This window comes from Alexandromys fortis, unplaced genomic scaffold, assembly GCF_014885135.2.
Source record: "Alexandromys fortis isolate MF-2015 unplaced genomic scaffold, M_Fortis_MF-2015_v1.1 scaffold_113, whole genome shotgun sequence".
Taxonomy (NCBI): Eukaryota; Metazoa; Chordata; class Mammalia; order Rodentia; family Cricetidae; genus Alexandromys; species Alexandromys fortis.
The window spans coordinates 5,092,972-5,113,469 of NW_026067988.1; the positions used below are offsets into that span (position 1 = coordinate 5,092,972).

A 20,498-nucleotide genomic window follows, 5' to 3' on the forward strand; every position below is an offset into this window, starting at 1 on the left:
ACTGCCTTTGCTGCTTTTCTACCTTGACTTGATCTCTAAATGCAACTGCTTGCTTGACCTCATCGTTGATCTTACAAACTCATCATGTGCCAAAGTTGAACTCGACTGCTCTTCCTCCCCAAGTAAACAGCTGCTCAGAATGCCAAGTCAGAGAAGTTATGTATCAGCAAAAAAAATATCAAAACCCCAGTTCTTTAACTCTTCGAAGTGAAACATTTTTCTCTCTTCCAGCATGCTTATCTGTCGCATGGAAATCATAACATCATTTAGTGTTGGCAAGCCTTTAGCACGGTTCCAAGAACACAGCAGTTCTCAGTATTTAGCATCCATCATTTTTTATAGAGAAGAAAATCTTAGAAGAGTAAAAATGAAAGAAAAGCCTGTGTTTTTAGCATTCTGAGAAAATAAATCAATATTTAATAAAATATCATGGAAAATTAATTAGATATTATACCACAAAATAAAATGATGTAAATTTAGTGAGAAGTTTTCTTGATTAATGATTGCTATGGGAAGGCCCAACTCACTGTGGGTGGTGCCACCCCTGTGCAGGTGTTCGGCAGGGGCAATCTTCTTCAGGTAACTAATATTCAACTATTTGATAAGTAACATCCATACAGAAAAGTTTCAAAATTCAGAAGAATGTATATTTGGACCATTTTGAATTAAGAGAACAGCTAATAGTATGCTAATGAAAGCACAGTCCGGAGGGAACTCGCAGACCTATACAATTTCTTTTCAAGGTATTTTATAGACTTAAAAATCTAAGTCCTTTTAGGGCTTGATTGCTAGTAAATTCTGGAGATGTGTGTAGCTTAGTGCTAGCTAAATTACTAGTTTAAGGAAATATCCACACAGGCAATGCATATAAAATAATTAAGATTTCTAAAATGTGCAGGCTGGAAATCACAAGAAACTCGATGTTCTATTGTGTGATAAAAGACCCTGAGAAACACCCTAAGGAGGACAGCATTTATGTGGCTGACACTTCCAGGTCACAGTCCATCAAAGGCTGGAGATGGAGCTCAGCTTTCAAGCACTTGCCAAGAACACATGAAGCCCTGGGTTCAGCTGCCTGTTCTGAAAAAAAGGCTTGTAAAGCTAATGCTGGAAGACATTTCCTAAGAAACGATCAGTTACTTCGGATGGAATATTTAAACGTAAAATTCAAGAAATGATAGTACACTTGGCTCTTCGAGAGGAATTGCGTATGATCTGAAAGTAAATGTATTAACCTGTATTAAATTTGACACACACTCGTCTTACACTTAAAGGAGGATGTTCGCTCAATAAATTTGAAACACTACAAAATCTGACATGTTCAATAATCCTCAAACAAAATACTTGGGAATATTTGTAGTTCACATTTTATCATGATAATATGACTTGGGATGGGCTATAGCTACAAATAAATATCCCAGTGCGTTTAGCATGCCTACATTTTGATTGTTGTCTGCCATATGAAGTCAGATAAAAAATCTTCAGCATTACAGCACTATGTCATAACTCAAAAAGATGCATATTTTATAGTGTTTGGGGTTTCACAATTTGCTTTAGAATAGCATAACCAATATGACATAAGAAGACCATCCAAGACAAAATTTGCTAAGTGGGCTGGGTTTTGTCAGCTTGACACAAGCTTACACATATCTGGAAAGAAGGAATCTCAATAAGGAAATGTCTCCATCACACTGGCCTGCAGGCAAGTCTAAGACGTTTTCTTGATTACTGATTGCAATGGGAGAGCCCAGCTCACCGCGCGTGAGGTCCTTATAAAGGAAAGAGGGGTGAGTGAGCAAGCCAGGAACAGCAGTTCTTTGTAGCTTTGCTTCACCTCCTGCCTCCAGGTTCCTACATTGAGTTTCTGCCCTGATTTCCCTTCATAATAGACAGTGAACTCTAAGATTAAATAAATCCTTTTTCTCCAAGTTACATGTGGTCAAGGTGTTCATCACAGCACTAGAAAGCAAACCAAGATACTTGCTAAGCTAAATACTGACTTTTGAAAAACCTAAATTAAACAATATCCAAAGACAGCTTTAACTGAACTGAAACAAAACACAAATACTAAGAAAAGCTCCATTATTCAATGATGTATGTATGAGTGTGGTATATGTTACGTTTGTAGTGTATGTTACATGTGTGTGTGTGGTGTATGTTACGTGTGTGTGTCTGTATGTGTGGCATGTGTTACGTGTGTGTGTGTGTGTGTGTGTTATTAGAAACTGAACTCAGGGCCTCACACATACTGAGCAAGTGCTAACTTGCTGTTCCTCCTACTCACAAAGGTGTTTCTGAAGCTTCAAATCTGTATACCAGTGAATTACAACTAATCCTCATAGTGTCAGCTTCTTCAAGACCCAAAAAATGATGTCAAGATGAACTTAAAACAAACCATAGGATCATAACACTCTTCACAAGACAGCTATCCATTAAGTGTTAGGAAGACTATTCTGAAAAGCGTTTTAGATGCCCCTAAGAAAAATGTTCAATATTTCCTATTATCTGCAAATATCTAATTTAAAATGTAAGATTTCTGAAAGAATTCCGAGTAATATATTCCAGGCATTAATTCCAACTAAAAGGAAACAATGAAGCTATAAAATACCTGAAAACCAGTTCAGTCAATTGTCTCAAATGTTCTTTCCTATACACCCCAGGTCACTTAAGAATATTGTCACTTAACAAGAAAGAAAATTAACAAGAGAAAGATTAATAGAACAGTATGTTAAGAAAAAAATACATTTGATGGCCACTGCAAATCAAGCTCTCCCATCAATCTTGCTGTCTTCACTGTATCCATCATAACTTCTGTCTACAAATGTATTCATTTATTGTGCATCTGTTTACACTGAAGTGTGGAATAATGGATCTCTTCTGTATGGTGTCAGCATCATTAGAGTGTAGGACAGAAAGCTGCAGTTGATGGACTCAGTGTCTGCTCAGCCAATATTAACAATAAGGACACAGTAAATCAGCAATACTTTCTCATCAGCTTGATTAAAGCATTGCCCAACCTATTCAAAACAACAAGTCGGCCTTATTTTAGCAATAAAGCTTTCAAATAAAGGACTAAACATTATTACAGATTATAAATATGCCTGCAAACATACTGTCATTTATGAGACAAAACAAAGGAGCTTAGAAATACTTATTAAAGAGGATTTAATCGTTACTTAGTGAATATTATTATTTACTTAATATAAACTTTAAAATGAGCAAAAAATAAGAGGACTTAGCAGAAGAAATCTTAATATGATAATCAGATATGATCTAGCATACTTATAAACTACAATAATATTTCATTTCCATATGCCAAATCACAGATGAGTTATATATTCAATTAAACAAAAAGAAACAGAAAACCAAACTCATAATTTAGGAGTCACCATAAGATGCGAATACAGGAGTCAGGGATAAGAGGCATCAAGAGAGGTCCTAGTGAGTACTGAAAGGACACTAAGAAGTCAGTCAGGACAAATGTGAAGATGCAGCGGAGAGTCATTCCTCTGCTGACTATGTAGAAGCAAAACCACGTCATGTTGCCTAAGATTTGTCCTCACACAATGTGAAGGCTGCTTGCAGAAGTTGACAGCAGCCCCAGGAATAAGGAGCAAGAAAAAAAACACATCAGTCCTCCACCTACAAAGAACGATGTTACAGCTCACAGCAAGCAAGCCTGTAAGAGAAGCTTGACACTGGGTTACCTCACAACTCCACACCCCCAAAACCTTAGCTACAGACTCTGTAGTCTTTGTTACACAGCAATGGAAAACTAAGTTATCAGTCTTTCATGAGCAAACACTGCTCTCTTCTCTCCTCTGTTACCCTTACAAATTTTCTATGTCAAACAGGGACTGTTCAAACACTACAGTATGTTTTCTATAAAATATATATAATCTAAAAAATATATATGTATAAAATATAAAATCTAGTGATAAACCCTGGTTTTCATAAAATACACTTACTTAAATTTTATATTAAAAGCACTTTGCTTTTAAATTTATTTGGCAGAATTAACAAACCTGAAAGAAAAGTTGATTTTAATCTTTTTAAAATAATATTTGAAAACATTTAGCATATCCTATACTTGTAAATATACAGGTAATATAAACATAGCCAATATACTTACTTCTTCTTCCAGTATTTATAGTACTCATTACAGTACACCATGTGAAGAAATATTACAGAAAGCACACTCTCAGGAACACTCTCATAAAATACGTACACATGGAGAGAAAAGAAACAGTCCACTGCACAATGATGCAGGTGACACAAGCTGTGCTGCAGCGAGTTCCCACCACCACCACCTGTTTACACACCTGGCTCTGGTCTCTTAGGGCTGTGGGTGCAGCGGTTTGCTGGTATTCCTCAATACACAGTTAGGAGCAAAGAAAAACTGGTGTTTTTTTCGTATTGGAACAACTAAAACTTTCTGTGTTTTTGTGAAACAAAATTTGCTATAAAAATTCTAAACAACCATTCAGAACAACGACAAATGAGATAAGTCTTTTAAAGAAATTGATATATTTTAAAATCTATTTTAAATTAGCCTACCTTCCACATTCAAAGTTCCCATTTTAGATTCCAAGAAATCAAATAATGTGCTTGGTGCTGACGGCCTTGCGTTTCCTAGGTCCTCTTCATCTTCAGATCGTGAACGACCCCTGCCTTTCCCTCTACCTTAAGGTTTAAAAGCACATACATACATGTATAATGTGTGAAAAGCAAAAGGAGAAACCACACTAAACAGAACCATCAATCTAGTAAATACAATTGTATATGCATTTCTTCTTATAGTCTTTAGTGAATTCTATTTCTTGTCCAGCAAAAATGCTTTAAATAAAGCTATTAAGAGGCACCTTTAATCTTTAAGATGATCTGTCCAAATGAACATGGGTCTCAGATTTGAAATAAATATGTGTCATTTTAATTTAAAAAGAGTTTAACTTAAAATGAATTTTCTTTCTACAAAAAAAGTAATGTTGAGTTACTCAAGCTTACCGTAATTATAGCGGTGCATAACAAAGCTTTGTAAACACTACTCGATCTTAAAGGTATCTCACAAATTCACATAATATTTAGAATACCACTGTATTAATTGCATATGTATGGTAATTTATTCATATGCATATGGCTATTTCCCAATCTGTTACTCAAATGATACCACTTTAAGATGTGACAATTAAAGAGTGAAACCAAGTAAAAGATTCTGTTTGTTGATTTGGGGAGTTCACAGACTGGTAAGTTTTTATAAAAATGGCACAGCTCTAGAAATAACTCCTAGAAGAAGGTAGTATACATCACAGTCTCTCTTGTCACAACTCTGCTATTAGACACAGTTTATACAGAGATAAGACACTCAGGGGAAGCAGCCCCCAACTACGTCTATGGCTCCCAGCTTCATGCTCCTAAGAACCACACTGTTACCTAGCATTACAGCCCTCACCGCATAAACCTCAGCCTTCGCCCATCACTTATCTGCTGGCACATGAACTGTACCTCTAGGAGGTGGACCCACAACGGGTTTCTGTTTATTGCTGTTTAGGAGTACATTCAATGCTGCTTCTAAGTTGTTGGCATTATCCATAAGTGCTTGCCTCGACGCTTCCTTACTGAAGCCCATTTCTGTAATGTGCTTCAGAGCTTTCTCATCTACCTGCAGAGAATGAAGAAAAAGCTACAGTAGAAACTGTACACAAAGTCAGATATCCATTTTAATTACAGTATGTCTTTTAACTCAAAATTTTGTTCACAGCTGTTGGAACCTGGTCAAAGAAGGATGCATGGTGAGCAATGTCTTGGGACCTGTGAGAGCCTCCAGGGAAAAAGCAGAGGGTCTTTTACATCAGATGCATTTTGTGATTTTGGGCCTCCTGGGTTAAACATTTACCTTCAATTCATAAGACATGTTTATTCTTGTTGAATGTCAGAACATAGCTATAGAATCAAATCATGTGCAAGGATATGCTGACTGCTGTCCCAAATCAAGATATGGCCTTCTCCCATGCTTTTGTGCTTTCCCAGATAATCTGTAATACAGGAGAGGCAAATGTGTTTACATTGGTCTTTCCTGAGAATGCTCTGGGAAAGGGCTACTTGGCCAATATTTAGTATGTCCTTACTGGCACTTATTTATGTTTTTTTTTTTTTTTTCTGATCATGTTTTTCTGAACTAAGAAGCTTTCTTGGATCATTGCTTTCTTTGTTACATTCGTGTATAAAAGTACACTGAAAGTGAACCAAAATCATCTACAGCATTACACTGTGATCCACTCCATTCTTTCAGGTCCTTAGATCCCAGGTCCAGCAGAGAATGTCTACACAGGTCAGCAAAAGTCAACAATAGCTAGGAAAAAACTGCCACAGTCAAACAATATTCCAACTTGCTGTTCTACACTAATAGTCAAGGAAGAATCTGTACTATAATGAAGTTCCATTGAAAATCAAAAAAGAAATTACAAAAAATAAATAAAAAGTTTATGCTATATTAGAATAAGTTCTTAGGGAAATAAAATGGTAATCAAAAATGACCTCATTAATTTTCATGATAAAAAAATGGGAAAATTATATACTTCCCATCTACTATAAGAAACATAATTTACATAGCACCTCAACAAAAATGCAAAGAAAATAACATCTGATGAAAGACTGAGGACATTCAAAGCACAGTATATTTGCCTGTGGCTGATGCCATGCTTACCAGCTCTCTATAGACACCTTCATGCTTGCTCTCTGATTTGGAAGGCCTTTCCTTCGGTAAAACTTCCCTATTTCGGTGACTGACAGCACCCATATTGAGATTACTTCTGGCACCACCTCCACCTCCTCCAAATGTCTTGGTCTTTAGATAAAAGAAAAATAAAACAGAAAAAAACTTAATTATTTTTCACAAGTAAAAATAAAATAATAAATACCTAAAAATAGCATAGAGCATAAACATCTATAAGCCATAATATTTTCTTTCTACAAGTCCAGGCAGGACATTAAAAAAAAAATACAAGATTTTACTTAAGTCATCAAAACAAACTATCTGTTCATCAATACAGACTGAAATAAGATGATATAAACATCATAAAAATTAGTTGCCCAAATTACTCTAGCAAAATATTTGAGTATGTCTTGGATTCAGGCCCTAGAACCATATACAAGACAAGGTTATTCTGAACAAACTACTAAACTGACCAGTAATCAATTAAAATAAGTCACAGTCTGATGGTATCATTATATAAACTTAGAAGGAATGCCATGAATGCAAGAGCAAAATCTGTTTATTAATTCATTAACTACATTCATTGTATATGTATTTCCTTCAAACAACATATAAAGTCTGAGTCTACATATTTGGTCTCGAAAAAACAAAAAAAGTATATAAATTTGAAACTTGTTTTAATCTTAATTTTTGTCTTTTCAAAATAATTATGGAAAAAAACAGACCATAAACATGACTGACTGTAAAGATAGAGTATCATGGCTGAAAAATATCCACGGCTGATTACTAACATCATTGAAAGAAAAATCTTAACTATATAATATTTTTCTGAGTGCTATATTTCATAAAACATTAAAATCTTTATAGTCATTCTTTACATCTCCTCTGATATAATGTCCTTTATCTCTCAGAAGTTCTCCCTAACTTCAAATTTTCTGAAACAAGCAATTTTGTTCCACCTATGGAGCTGCTATCTGTACCACTTCTTCTGAATCAATTCAGCAATCTCCCATTCTGTCTACAACTGCAATCTTCCTTCTCTATGGCCAGTCTCAATGAAGCAACCAGAAGAAACCCTTTCAGATACCCGTTGGCTGACATTATTGCTGTGAGCAAGACGTGCAAAAGCTTGTAATTTCTAAGAAGTACATCAGTTTGTCTTTCAACAGTTTGAAACTGCAGTTTGAATTGCAATTGACCTTGGTTATCTCTCCTTTTCCACTACCTCAGCTTCTGCTTCATCCAAGAACCACCTTGCTGTTTTCTATTTCTGCTCTTTTCTGTAGCATTCGTTTTTCCATGGCTCATTCCCCTTAATTTAACACATAGCTGACCTTCTTCAAACCATCAATCAAATTCCATTATCATTACCTAATTAGGCCGATATATGAAACTGCTGTGTGAAACTTATTTATTATATGCATTGTTATTTACAATCTAGATCATCCATATGCTACATATCGATTTACTCTATAAATTGCTTTTGAGTAATACTGGACAAAGCCCGAGTTAACTAACTTCAACAATCTCATAAACAAATTGGATTTTGAAATGTTTCAGTCCTTAAAAGCTGTGAAGAAAACATATGATCCATTATAATATAAAATCTGAAGTACATTATAATGCTAACTATATAGTCCAATATATAGGCATTTGTAACTTCAAATAAAACCTTAGGAAGAAAGCTTGGAACCAATGGAAAAGGTTCCAAGCATCTTCTAAATTTTAAAATTTATAGCATCATTTAATATTTTGGGGAAAAATTAAAATATTTCATATGAAATACATTTAATGCATGTAAGTGCCTTCGACTGAAGAGCACACTTAAGAATTCCAACACTAGTGATTACTGTCACAAAGGAGTGTCATAATTTGTGCAGTGTGAAGGGGCAGTTGTAGATGTTTTGAGTTGACCAGTTATAAACCCTACAGCATCCATGACAGTTCACGGCTCCTAAATTTCACAGATGAAGCAAATTGGGCACAAAAGTTCATCATTCAATTCAGGACCATCAGCAGGACATGCTCTGGCCTGCCCAATTTCAGAGGCTTTGTGTTCAGCCCTACTCTAAACAGGAGACAGAAAGAAAGAGGAAGGACAATTGAATATCAATAAGCTTTCTGGTGGAAGCATTGAAATTAAATAGAAAAGTGATTATTCATAAACCTTTATTGCATTCTGAATGCAGGAAATTTCAATTTTAGTGAATAAAAAAATTTAACCAACAAACACAAAAGTTCATAACAAAATCTGAAAAAAATCAATCAGAGAAAAAAAGCTAGTCCAAGTAAGCAAGAAATTCAAAACAAACTATTTAGCTAACCATAGTGTAAGAGAAAGGGTGGGTATATGCATGTAAATGAGTTCATTATAAAAACATATATAGTCCTATGATTAACATTTGCTATAACTAATTAACATAAAAATAAGCTAACAAGACATATTTCTAATACATTAAATGATCATAATTCAGTCCTCAGAAGCTTTAATTTTTAGAAGCAGGTATTATAGAGGTAGAATATTTTTATATTAAATGATAACTAGCTCAACTAAAAACAAGAAATCCTCTACTAGGATGTAAAAGAAAAGTGTGTTATTTCATTAAGAAAGAAAAGGAGGCACAAGGATGGATGACTTGCTAATAGGAATATTTACCAGAAATTCCAAGATGACTTGGAAAAAAAAACATACAAATCCAACAGGCAGGCTTAAATCCCCAGGGAAAGATGGCATTCTTCCTCTTCTACAATACGTAACGAGAGCAAAGTAAGGATTCTTGGGGACTAGTTATGTGAAAAGAAGTAATGGCCATGAATAATTAAAGAGAATGCAATGAGAGAAATTTGGGGAAGTTATCTTACTTCTTTGCTCTTTGCGACCTCTGCAATTGCAGCCGTTCTTTGCTTTTCAAATTCATCATTATCATTTGTGGGCTTGACGGGCATTGAAACTTGCAACGTCTTTCTTCGATCAAGTTCTCTGCTATCCACCTGGACATTAGATGTACACTTCTGGGAAAATAAATTCATATGATTCAGGATTTCCAAAAGAAATTATAGTTCTTTATAGAATGAACTAGTTCTTCAAAAGAAAGGTTTATATTTCTTATCATTGGTAAAAGCAAAATACCACTCCATCCAACAGATTAAAAAAACAATGGGAAAATGATTACAACATAACTTTTAGATAAATATGAGCTAGATTTTTTTTTCTCTACGTATGTGTGCACACGCACATGCATTTATACATGTTTGTGTGTCTTTGTGTATGTGTGTGTACACATATATTACTGGAATGAGGCCACATACTTACAAAACATACTGGAATGCAAGACCCAAGTTTCATTTTAAGGTAATAACTTTAAAACAGCTGTAGATTTCAAGGTCTCTACATGAACTAAAACCATGTACATTTGATTTTGTAACTAAGAGTTCAATTTCCACATCACACTAAAATACCCATAAATCAGACACTTGCTAACATGTTAACAAAATGCATCTGACCTCGTAGCAAAGACTAAAAGTATGCTCTCTGTGCCAATTAAGATAATGTGCTTTTTTAAGTTTTGATTTTTAATCTCATAATTTAATAATGGCATGTGTCTCTGTCTGGAAACAGCCCCTGAACTCTCATCCACACCTCTACAGGTCCTCTACAGTGACTGGGTTTTTGCAGCTCATTAACAAGAAGGAAGGGGAGAAGAGGAAATTCCCTCAAGTGTGATACACAAATACAGTGTGCTTCCTCCACAGTAAACAGCTATTTATATATCACCACACAGCCAGCATCACCATCTTAACCCACCTACCATGCTGGAGGATGCTGCATAAGACCTATTCAGAATGGAGAAAAATTAAAACACTACCATTGAAACTAAACCCTTTCCTATACTTCCTACCATATAAAACTGTAATTCACATTTCAAATTATGGACAAAAATTAAACCAGTAAGTATCTCTAGGGGGGGAGTCATTTTTTTATATCATAAGTAATTTAAGAAAGAAATTCTATAAATGTTTCAGAAAAAAGTAAATTTTTACAGAGATGTCAATTATTACCTTCAAGTGTAAGTTACTATAATAATTTCACTGTCTCTTTAATTGTAGGCAGAACGTTATTAACTTTTTTATCTTTAAAAAAAAGCACGGGATCATGCTTTTTATATACTTAAAAAATGCATGTGAAGCAGGAATTACTCTAATTTAAATCTGAGTATAGCTCATAAAAATTATTTTGGGCTTTGTTTGAAATTTTGGTATTAAAAAGATATTTAGTTGGTATGAAGATATGAAATAAATCAATTAATTGGCATCTTCATACCAATTAAGATATCTTTTTAATACCAAAATTCAAACAAAATCCAAATAAAACAAAATACAAAATAAAATGTTGGTGTCAACTGCCTACTTTTGTGTCCCCAATTCACCTTCACTTTAGCCAGCATTCTCTAAGAAAAGTACAAGGTAAATACAGTTCAAAACTTTGGTGGTGGCAAAAAAGGCAAGGTCAAAGAGACACAGGGATTCCTGTCGGCCTCCTCATGTGGAGGAGTCTGCTGGAACACAGCTAATGGCTGTGTACAGGAAGGAAGACACAAGACCCAGGCCAACTCAAGACCACCCTCCAAGTTCCTCTGCAGTTTGAAAGGTCAGGCAGTTTAATAAGAATGCCCCCATGGGCTCATATGCCTTAATGCTCAGTACCCAGTTGGTGGAGCTGCTGGGGAAGGATTAGGAGACCTGGCCTTGTTGGAGGAAGTGTGTCACTGGGGGTGGGCTTTGAGGTCTCTAAAGTCCAGGCCATTCCCAGCTAGTGTTCTCTGCCTCATGCTAATAGATCAAAATGGAAGCCTGTGACACCATGCTAATCCGCTTGCTACTGTGCTTCCTTCCCTCCATGAGAGCCATGGACTCACCCTCTCAAACTGTAAGCCCCAATTAAATTTTTCTTCTAAAAGTTGCCTTGGTCACAGTGTTTGTGTTATAGCAATAGAAAACTGAGAAATGGTTAAAAATTAAGGACTAAACATTGGATTATTTAGGTTCTATAGAAGAAGAATCTGGCTGCTGTAGTTGAAAACATCAGCTAGAAGTAAAATTAAGTTTCCAACTGACATGAAGAATTGGATGGAGGCTGAAGAAAAGAATGTAGAGGAAATTTTTGGCATATTTTTTATCTCTTTACTTTTAAAATTCTCATTTTTAAAAACTTGTTTTCCATTAACCTATTATAGTTAGCTATAATTTGTTCTTCGTACATAATTCTTAATTGCTTCTATCTTTGGGGTAGCAAAATTATTAAATTCCTTGTCCTTCATATTTCCATGTAACTCCACAGCATCTGAGTAAATAGCACAAAATAGCACACAGCTTGAGCACAACGAAGAACATTCTTTCCTAACTGAGTAAACGACCAGAATAAAGTCCTTACCTGTCCAAAAGGCAGAAAAGGAGGTGGACCACCTTCAGTTCCAATATTGCTTCTATTATGTTTTGATAAGCTCTGTTTAAAAACATAAGCAGTCATAAAGCATAAATCACACACATAAGCACACCAGGAACATGCAAATACACCGGGGATGCACTGCTTAATATAGAATCTTAGGACACAACAGCCTTCTTTATGGTATTTCAAACTACAAAACATGCAATTCTGTATTCTTTACTTCAGTAACCTGGCAAAGGTCATTCCTCAACTCTCCTGACCAAAATACATTCAAGTTTAATTTTCAGAAATATTTTTCAAGCTGTTGTCCTTTGGAGAAAAGAGACCTCCTCAAAATATAGTCAATTCACAAAAATAAACTCTGGCAAGAACAATTTTACTTTGAAGCACATAACCTATAGACTAATAATGCCTTGAATGGTTCTATAAGAATGAAATTTTTAGAGATAATATTTACTAAATAAAAATCATTATTGGTAAAGGTAATTTCTAGTACTTCAAACATCATACTAATATAGTTCATAATATGGAAAGTTGCTCAGTAAAAATTTGTCAAACTCTCTTATATCAATTCAGATGTTGAAGAGATAATCAACCAACTGGGTTCTTTAAAAGTTTTGTTATATTATGTGTGCATATGTGCAGGCAGATACAAACACACATGCATAAGTATATGAAGTACAGAGGACAACTTGCATGGGTCAATTTTCCCTTTCCTCCCATGTGGATCCTGGGAATTAAACTCAAGTTATGAGGCTTGAAGGCAAACACCTTTACCTGCTGAGCCACTGCATAGCCTCTGACTATCATTTAATAGACACAAGCTTCCGAACTCTTACCAGTTCCAGTTTTATTTTCAAGCTTGCCTAATTAGAATTAGAGAACAATGTATTGTGAAAATGGGCAGAAAACTGTCTTCAGCAAAAGCACTTTCTCATACTGTGAAGGCCTCTACAGGGCCAAGGGAAGTTAAAAAGGATCCCATTCAGCTCTCCTTCCCACTGAAGGTATTAACATGCACCATAAAGCTATTGTTATTAAATATATCTTCTAAACTTTCAACTTGTGCAATTTAAAAAAAATACCATTACAGACGTTGTGATGAAAATACAAAGTAAAAAAGTCTCAAATTATTTTTAAAAATCCATCACATACGTTTTAAACATATTCCAGAGTTCCTGAATTATGTAAATGCTATTACACAGTTCATGTAAATTACAGATTGAGTAATAAGGCTAATGGCAACTATAATATCAGTTTAATGAGAAAAGTATAATAAAAGTGGTACAAGGATGGCATACTCTTCACAATCTACATGTGAGTTGTCAATCTCTCTAATTTAAAAAAAATAAGCATGGCACAAATATAAGACTATCTAGGGGTCCTTTTCTCAGTTTCTATTCAGTTACAAGGAAAGGATTATGTAAACAGTTATAAATCATTTCAATTTCTACTAAAACTTCCTCTAAAGGCTAACATAAATTAACAGCTCTTGTTAGCATGAAAAATCAAAAACAGGTTAGAGGACTTCTATTTCTTGCACTGATGAAGGTACAAGGAGCCAGACCTAATCTCCCTTTACACACAATGAGTACAACTGTACTAAACCCAGCACAACATGTAGTGTAAGACTGCTATTCCTAAGGGAAGAAGTAAGCCATGGCTTCTGCTTGGATGTACAATGTAGAAAGCACAGCATGGAGAGTTCAGTAATCAACAACCTCAGGAGAGGAGACCCAGTGTCACTAAGCCTTGGAGAAATACACACAAAAACCAAGAGGCTCCATTTCACATAGAAGATCTACTATGAGAAACCAGTGGACAAGTCAGAACCTTACTAAAAGAATAAAAGCAAAATTAGCATATAACCCAGCAATCTGACAAGTGTGCATACAAAAGAACTGGGAGGAGCTATTATTTGCATGCTCATATTCACAGTACCATTTTTACAGTGAGCAAAAGATAGGAACATTAATGCCCGCTAACAGATGAATAAACAAAATGTGCTATGAACAATAGAATACTACTGAGCTTATAAAAGAGAGAAATTCTGACACATATTACTCACACAGAATAAGCCAGACACAAAAAAACAAATACTGTAATATTACATGTCTAAGAGAAAGTGAAACAGCCAAGTTCATAGAGAAAGAAAGTGAATCGTGTTTAACATGGGAAAGAATGTGTGAGTGTATGTCTGTGTGTCTATCTATGTGTTAGAAATGAGTAAGTTCTTCGCTAATTTGCTAGTTTTAAGTGAAATGATTATTGCTGGGAAGTTGGAAAATTATATAAGCATTGATCTGACTTTAAAATATCCTTCTCTTATCTGAAAAGTTTCAAACCTGCCAAGATACTGTAAAAAGAACATTTAAAGCAAGAAAAAGAAATATAACAAGTACTGAAAAATTTCACCTGCTTTCGAGGAAGATTGTGGTGAAATCATAGTAGACAGTTGCTCTAAGATCATAGTGTTTTAGCTTCATAATTCTGGCACAAAAGACTAAGGCTACCACTTGTTATGGGACACGTTCCTCGAGAACAGTCAGAAAGCCTGGCGTCCCACCAGTCTGAGCCATTCTTACTGCACACTTACTCTCTGTAACTCCCACTTGTCAATCAGATGTTCCACCTCACCACCAAGAACTGTGGTGTTAGAGTCAGTCAGGAGCAGGAATCCATTCTTTACGTCAACGACGCCCGAAAGCCTCACTTTCGTGCCAGGCGGTGTGTTCAGACTGACGCAGAAGAAAACCAAAAGGAGTTAGGAGTTAAAGCTGCATTGACACTCCTCCACAATATGAAAATGAGTCTTATGACGTAATCAAAATGCACTGACATCTAAACCAGTTTCCAGGGGGAGTAGCTATAAAGTATAAATGAGTCACGTTAATAAAGACCAAGTATAGAACAAAATGAACTTGGTTTGCATAAGTTAAAGCAAATGTGGACGCAAACAATCAAACCACACAAAGCTGCAGTAAGGAAAGGAAGAGCAGTTTTCATTTCCTGTCTAAGATTGATTTTCACTTTATATGTGTGAGTGTTTTGCTTGCATATATAGAGCTAGGGCACTGGGAACTGGAGTTACAGATGGTTGTGAGCCATTGTTGTCAGTGCTGGGAAATGAACCCACAACTGAACTGGAAAAATACCCAGTGCTTTAAACCACTGGGACATCTCTCCAGCCAGGAAAGCACTTCTCTACTCTACCATCTATAAACACTTATCTCCCTCTCTTTGTTCTAACTTTTGCTATACATGGCAAAAATATACCATTATTAAATTAAATTTTAATGTAGAAAAAGATATCTAACCAGCAATAAACATAGAAATTTAACATTTACATGAGTTACCGTAATCTATAAAACCCCTTTTTGTTAGTCATCTAGTTAAAGACATAACATGAGAAATTACTTATGTAAGAACTTAAAAAAATTATACACCAACTAGGAAGTATATAAGTACTAACTGCAATAAGACTTTTCTAAAAAAAAAATGCCAGTGTTAATCATTTGAGTTAGTCAATTGGTGAACATTACACCACAAATTCTTGCACAAAAAACAGAGACAAGATGTTTATCTTCCCACAACTTTGCTGAAGGGAATACAGGATGAAATCCACTTCATCACATTGGTTTGAAAACACAGATATGAACTGCACTCCAGCTCACATAGAGCAAGAGAGAAGCTCTCAAATAGGACTCCTAACACAATCAGCCATGAAACACGGGGTGAATTAGAAAGTTAGCCTGCAATGGTTTCGTTATTCACAGTTGAAGGGCATGCAGATATATGCAACATCAAATCAGTGAGTGTTAATACCACAACCCTTCAAAGGACAGCTACTAAAAATCATTAGCAAAAAAAAAAAGTAAGAATATGTCTATTTCTCAAGCTTCAAAGAACCCTTACAGGGTAAGATAGATTACATACTGTTTCATGTATCAGATATGTCTAATATGTGTATCACTGCATTATTATCAATTCTATCTCAATAAAGCCATTAAAAGTGTTCTGCGGCTCACTAGCTGAAAATTCCTGTCATAATTCAACACCGACAGAACAGCTAAACACAGCCTTGCCTAACCTCACCCGTATGGAGCTCCGTGTCAGAAGTGCAGCCACTGTGAACAATGCCCCATCTTCAAGATCAGCAGTAACTATGAGCAACACAATTACACTAACAAGCTTTTACCAATTCCAGGCAGTCAGCAAATACAGCTTCAATAACTCTGCAGTTCATCATTTCTTCATTTCTGAATGAATCAAAGCAAAAGGCACCACGGACCATAGGTTGATGCCCTTTTATAGCCAAAGAAAGCACTAATTATACTACTGATCTATTTTTTTCTTGAAAAGAAGTTTCAGTTAGTAATTTCTAACAAATCAATAAAACCAGAAGTGAATAAGAATATATCAGCACACAAAATTATGAATATAGGGAACTAAATGCAGAAATCAAACAATAAAAAGGTAAATATCAGATAAATAAATATCAAAGAAAACAGAAAATATAAAAGCAAAAGATTAACTTTGTGTTATTAGATGGCTACATCCTCTTGAAACTTTCCTTAATGTCAAATAATTTGAGAATGGACTTAAATTTTTATAAAAACAACTGATAGAATCCCACTAGATTAAATTACAATTTTATTGCTACAAAATTAAAATTACATTATACTTTTTACTTCATTGACTTCACTATCATAATTAACTCTTATTTAGAGAGTACATTTTGATTTACTAACTACTTCTTTGGCACCCCAATACATCTTTACTCTTTCTTCATTGTAATTATAAACAAAACCAAAAACCATGGAGGACTGTACAGGAGATGGAAGGCTAGAAGTGCCTAGAGAAATACACAGCCCATTGAGGCAGCACAGCCCAGCCCTGCATCTGGTTTATCCTATCTAGAGAGTTAGTTCACCTTCCTCCTAAGGCAACCACTACCCAAACATTAAAACTCTTCTAAATTATCCCCATGAAAGAACAGTTTTTGCATGCTGTCATTTCTGTGATGGCAAAGGAACACAGGCTGCTTCAATAATGAGTGAGTGAGCATGTAAAAAATTTAGCTGTTAAACCACAATAAATCCAACAGAAAAGGACAGCAGATGGCATTGGGCAGAGAAAAGTTACAGAGGAAAAGCAGAAAAATGTGCATTCCTTAGCAAGTCAGCCTTCTGTGTCACCCTGGAGCCCTTGGAAGGGCTGCACCGAATCTGTCAAGGGAGGAAAGACTATTTTCCACAAATAGGAATCCTTCTCTTCAAAAAGAAGGCAATGCAATCACTAGGTAGCTAAGCCACCTCCCCGTTTAGCCCTTGTATAAAACTCAACACTTTTGATAAACATTTATCCATTTATCATCTCAGGAGGGTCCCTCCTTTACCAAAGGCAGAAACAGACTGAAGGAAAGCATGCATCACCCAACCTACTCCAAATCCCTAAGCTCTACCAAACAGACCTGTGCCCTCCCCAAGAGCAGCACAGGCCAGTCAGTCACTGTTGGAGTACAGTCTGTGAATGAGGCAGTGGGAGATTTCTGAGCGCTTTCAAGAAAACTAAGTAAACAAGAGTCTAGTAACCTCTGCTTTGGAGCCCTCCCAGGTGTGGTGATACTGGGTTTATATTCTATTGCCCATCATCTCACTTTTGTTATTTAAAAATGTTGTCAAGCACCAGTTGTCCTTGGGTCTGTAGACAGCCTAAATTCTTACAACCTTGCCTAGGCCTCAGAACAGAGCCATCTGATGCTCTGAATAAAGTTGGCTACCACGTGAGACTTTAGCCTGCTTCATTTTGGGGACCTCCACTCTCCCAGGTTCATGCTGCCGACTAGAGCAGCAATTCACCTCTCTCAAAACCATTCATAATTCAAATCAAACTCCCATCTACCCCAAGCTGCCATATTTCTCTGGGATCCAGGAAAATAATTACATGTCTATATGCCTATATTGTTATTGTATTAGCTACTAGGAAGTAAAATTTAACTTTATCATTGGACTCTCCACAAAAATGGAATGGAATACAGTGTATGGTAAAGACTATAAACTTGCTTAGGAAAAAAAAAAAAAGCTTTAGGAATTTACACTGAGTAAAAAAGCTCAGAGGAACCAAAGTAGCAAACAAGACCATATACAATGACTCAAAAAAAAAAAAAAATAAAAAAGCTTACATATATACAAGAAAAGTTCTTTCTTCAGAAAGCAGTGTTCAAACTGCCTTGATAAATGGTGTGGGAAGTCTTCCTGCTGTCTATGTGTTGCTTTTATTGGTTAATGAATAAAGAAATTGCTTTGGCCTGTAATAGAGTAGAATAGAGCTAGGCAGGAAAACAAAAACTAATGCTGTGAGAAAAAAGGTGGAGTCCTTGAGAAGCCATGTAGCCCCACAGGAGAAAGACACTCGGTAACCTTGCTGGTAAGCCGCATTCATGTGGTGATACACAGATTAAAAGAAGTGGGTTAATTTTAAGATGTAAGAGTTAGTCAATAAGAAGCTAGAGCTAACAGGCCAAGCAGTGATTTAAATAATATAGTTTCTGTGTGTTTATTGCGGGACCAGGCAGGACAGAAACCTCTGCAAACATTGATAGGAACAGGCTCTCATCTTTCTACTCATCTTTCTACATCTTAAGAGTTGTATCTCTAATTATCTGTAATTCCTACTTTCATAGTGTTGTAAAGTGCTATGTAGTACCAGAGGGGAAAAATAATAATTATTAGTCTTAACCTGCTGTGTAGTCAACAATTTACAATAATAACCTGTAATAACGACTAAATTGGCAAAATATGCCCACTGCTCCAAGAGTGGCGTCCATGCCATGGGAGTAACTAACCACTTTATAAATGGATTTAAAGCTCACACCACAAGCTGGAACCCAACCTGATGCTATTATCAGGACCAAAATACCTATAGCTAGACAGTTAATAAACCCTATGGGAAAACCCACTACTATCTTAAAACAACATAGTATTAAATAATCCTATTGACTTAGTGTAATTCTCATCAGAAAAGCTCCTTGCTGATGGCTGCTGCTGAGAGTAGAGTTTCTTTAAGAGTGTGGCCCCTGGTAGATCAACCAAGCTAGTGTGGATGGCTCCAAACCCAATGTATATGAGCAGCAAACACTAGACTCCATGAATATAAAAAGGAAAAGAAAAGTTGAGTGGGTAGGGAGTGGTGGTGGACTTGGGAGGAGTTGAGGGAATGCTTGCATGCATTTTTTGCTGGTTTTTTGTTTGTTTTTGATTTTCAAGACATGGCCTCTCTGTGTAGCTTTGGAGCCCATCCTGGAACAAGCTCTTGTAGATCAGGCTGGCCTCGAACTCACAGAGATCCACCTGCCTCTGCCTCGGGATTAAAGGTGTGTGCCACCACTGTCTGGCTTACTTTCACATCTTACATTTCCTTTATAGATAACACAGAGAAGAGTGACTAACTTTATCCCTAACTGTCTTCTAGGTAGATAAAAGAAACAAAAATTTGAGCCATTTCTTGAGAAAAAGTACAACATTCACTAAAGACTCCATTTCTCCCTATTCAGATTCTTATGATGAAATCAGGATTGTAAAGCACCTTCAACTTTTCTTTAACAAGTTAAATGACTCACCTGATCTTTGAAATATAACTGAACTCTACTGCCGTACAACTGGTATGCCCATCAGTCATCTGCAAACGAAGCATCCTTGGTGCAGCCTGCGACTCCTCATTGTCTTTTGGTGCAGCAACATTGCGGACCTTCTGAATTTGTAATACACATGGACCTTCAAGCTGTCACACACAAAGGAATGAAAGTCACTTCTTAGTCATTGCTACAATATCAATTACACAATTTTCTCTTTTTAATGGTTATTTACTATGACATAAAAATAACTTCAATTAAAGTCAAGACTAAAATTATTCTCTAATTCAGAGGTAAAATTTCAAACAGGAAACTTGCAGAACAACTTTGTGAATCCACCTTAAGATAGTTCCAAGGCATGAAAGCATTAAAGGAACAGTTGATTCCTTTAACAAAAGGTGTGCTAGGCCATGCTCTAGCCAGTTCCTATAAACCTGTTTCCTCCCATCACGTGAACAGGCAGTCAGGAGAGAACACATTGCCATTACTGTAAGGGATACCACCTTAGAGCAGCAGCTCAAAGGAATGCTTCCTGCTCAAACATATCAACTTTACAGCCCTCCCACACCAAACGCACCTTCTAGTTAAAGAATATATACGAATACAGTGCTCCCAGCGCAGGACACAGAAAGTTCAAGGAGTGAGGTACGCTTTTTCTACACTTCCTTTTTGTTTTGTTTTTCTTTTTTTTTTTTTTTTTTTTTTTT

General features: G+C 35.9%; 1 protein-coding gene across 4 annotated transcripts in view; it reads right to left on the reverse strand.

The window, feature by feature from the left end:
• Tdrd3 (tudor domain containing 3) overlaps positions 1-20,498 on the reverse strand; it is a 135,814-nt gene that overhangs the window by 47,697 nt on the left and 67,619 nt on the right. For all 4 annotated transcript variants that reach the window (XR_007594859.1, XR_007594858.1, XM_050159518.1 and 1 more), the window contains exons 4-10: positions 19,780-19,940; positions 14,755-14,896; positions 12,144-12,215; positions 9,575-9,724; positions 6,704-6,844; positions 5,503-5,659; positions 4,558-4,683 (exon numbers count right to left, since the gene is read on the reverse strand). Coding sequence is in view for 2 of the 4 variants with exons in the window: in XM_050159518.1 (XP_050015475.1) it covers positions 4,558-4,683; positions 5,503-5,659; positions 6,704-6,844; positions 9,575-9,724; positions 12,144-12,215; positions 14,755-14,896; positions 19,780-19,940 (949 nt within the window). In the remaining 2 variants the exon portion in view is untranslated. The remainder of the gene's footprint in view (positions 1-4,557; positions 4,684-5,502; positions 5,660-6,703; positions 6,845-9,574; positions 9,725-12,143; positions 12,216-14,754; positions 14,897-19,779; positions 19,941-20,498) is intronic.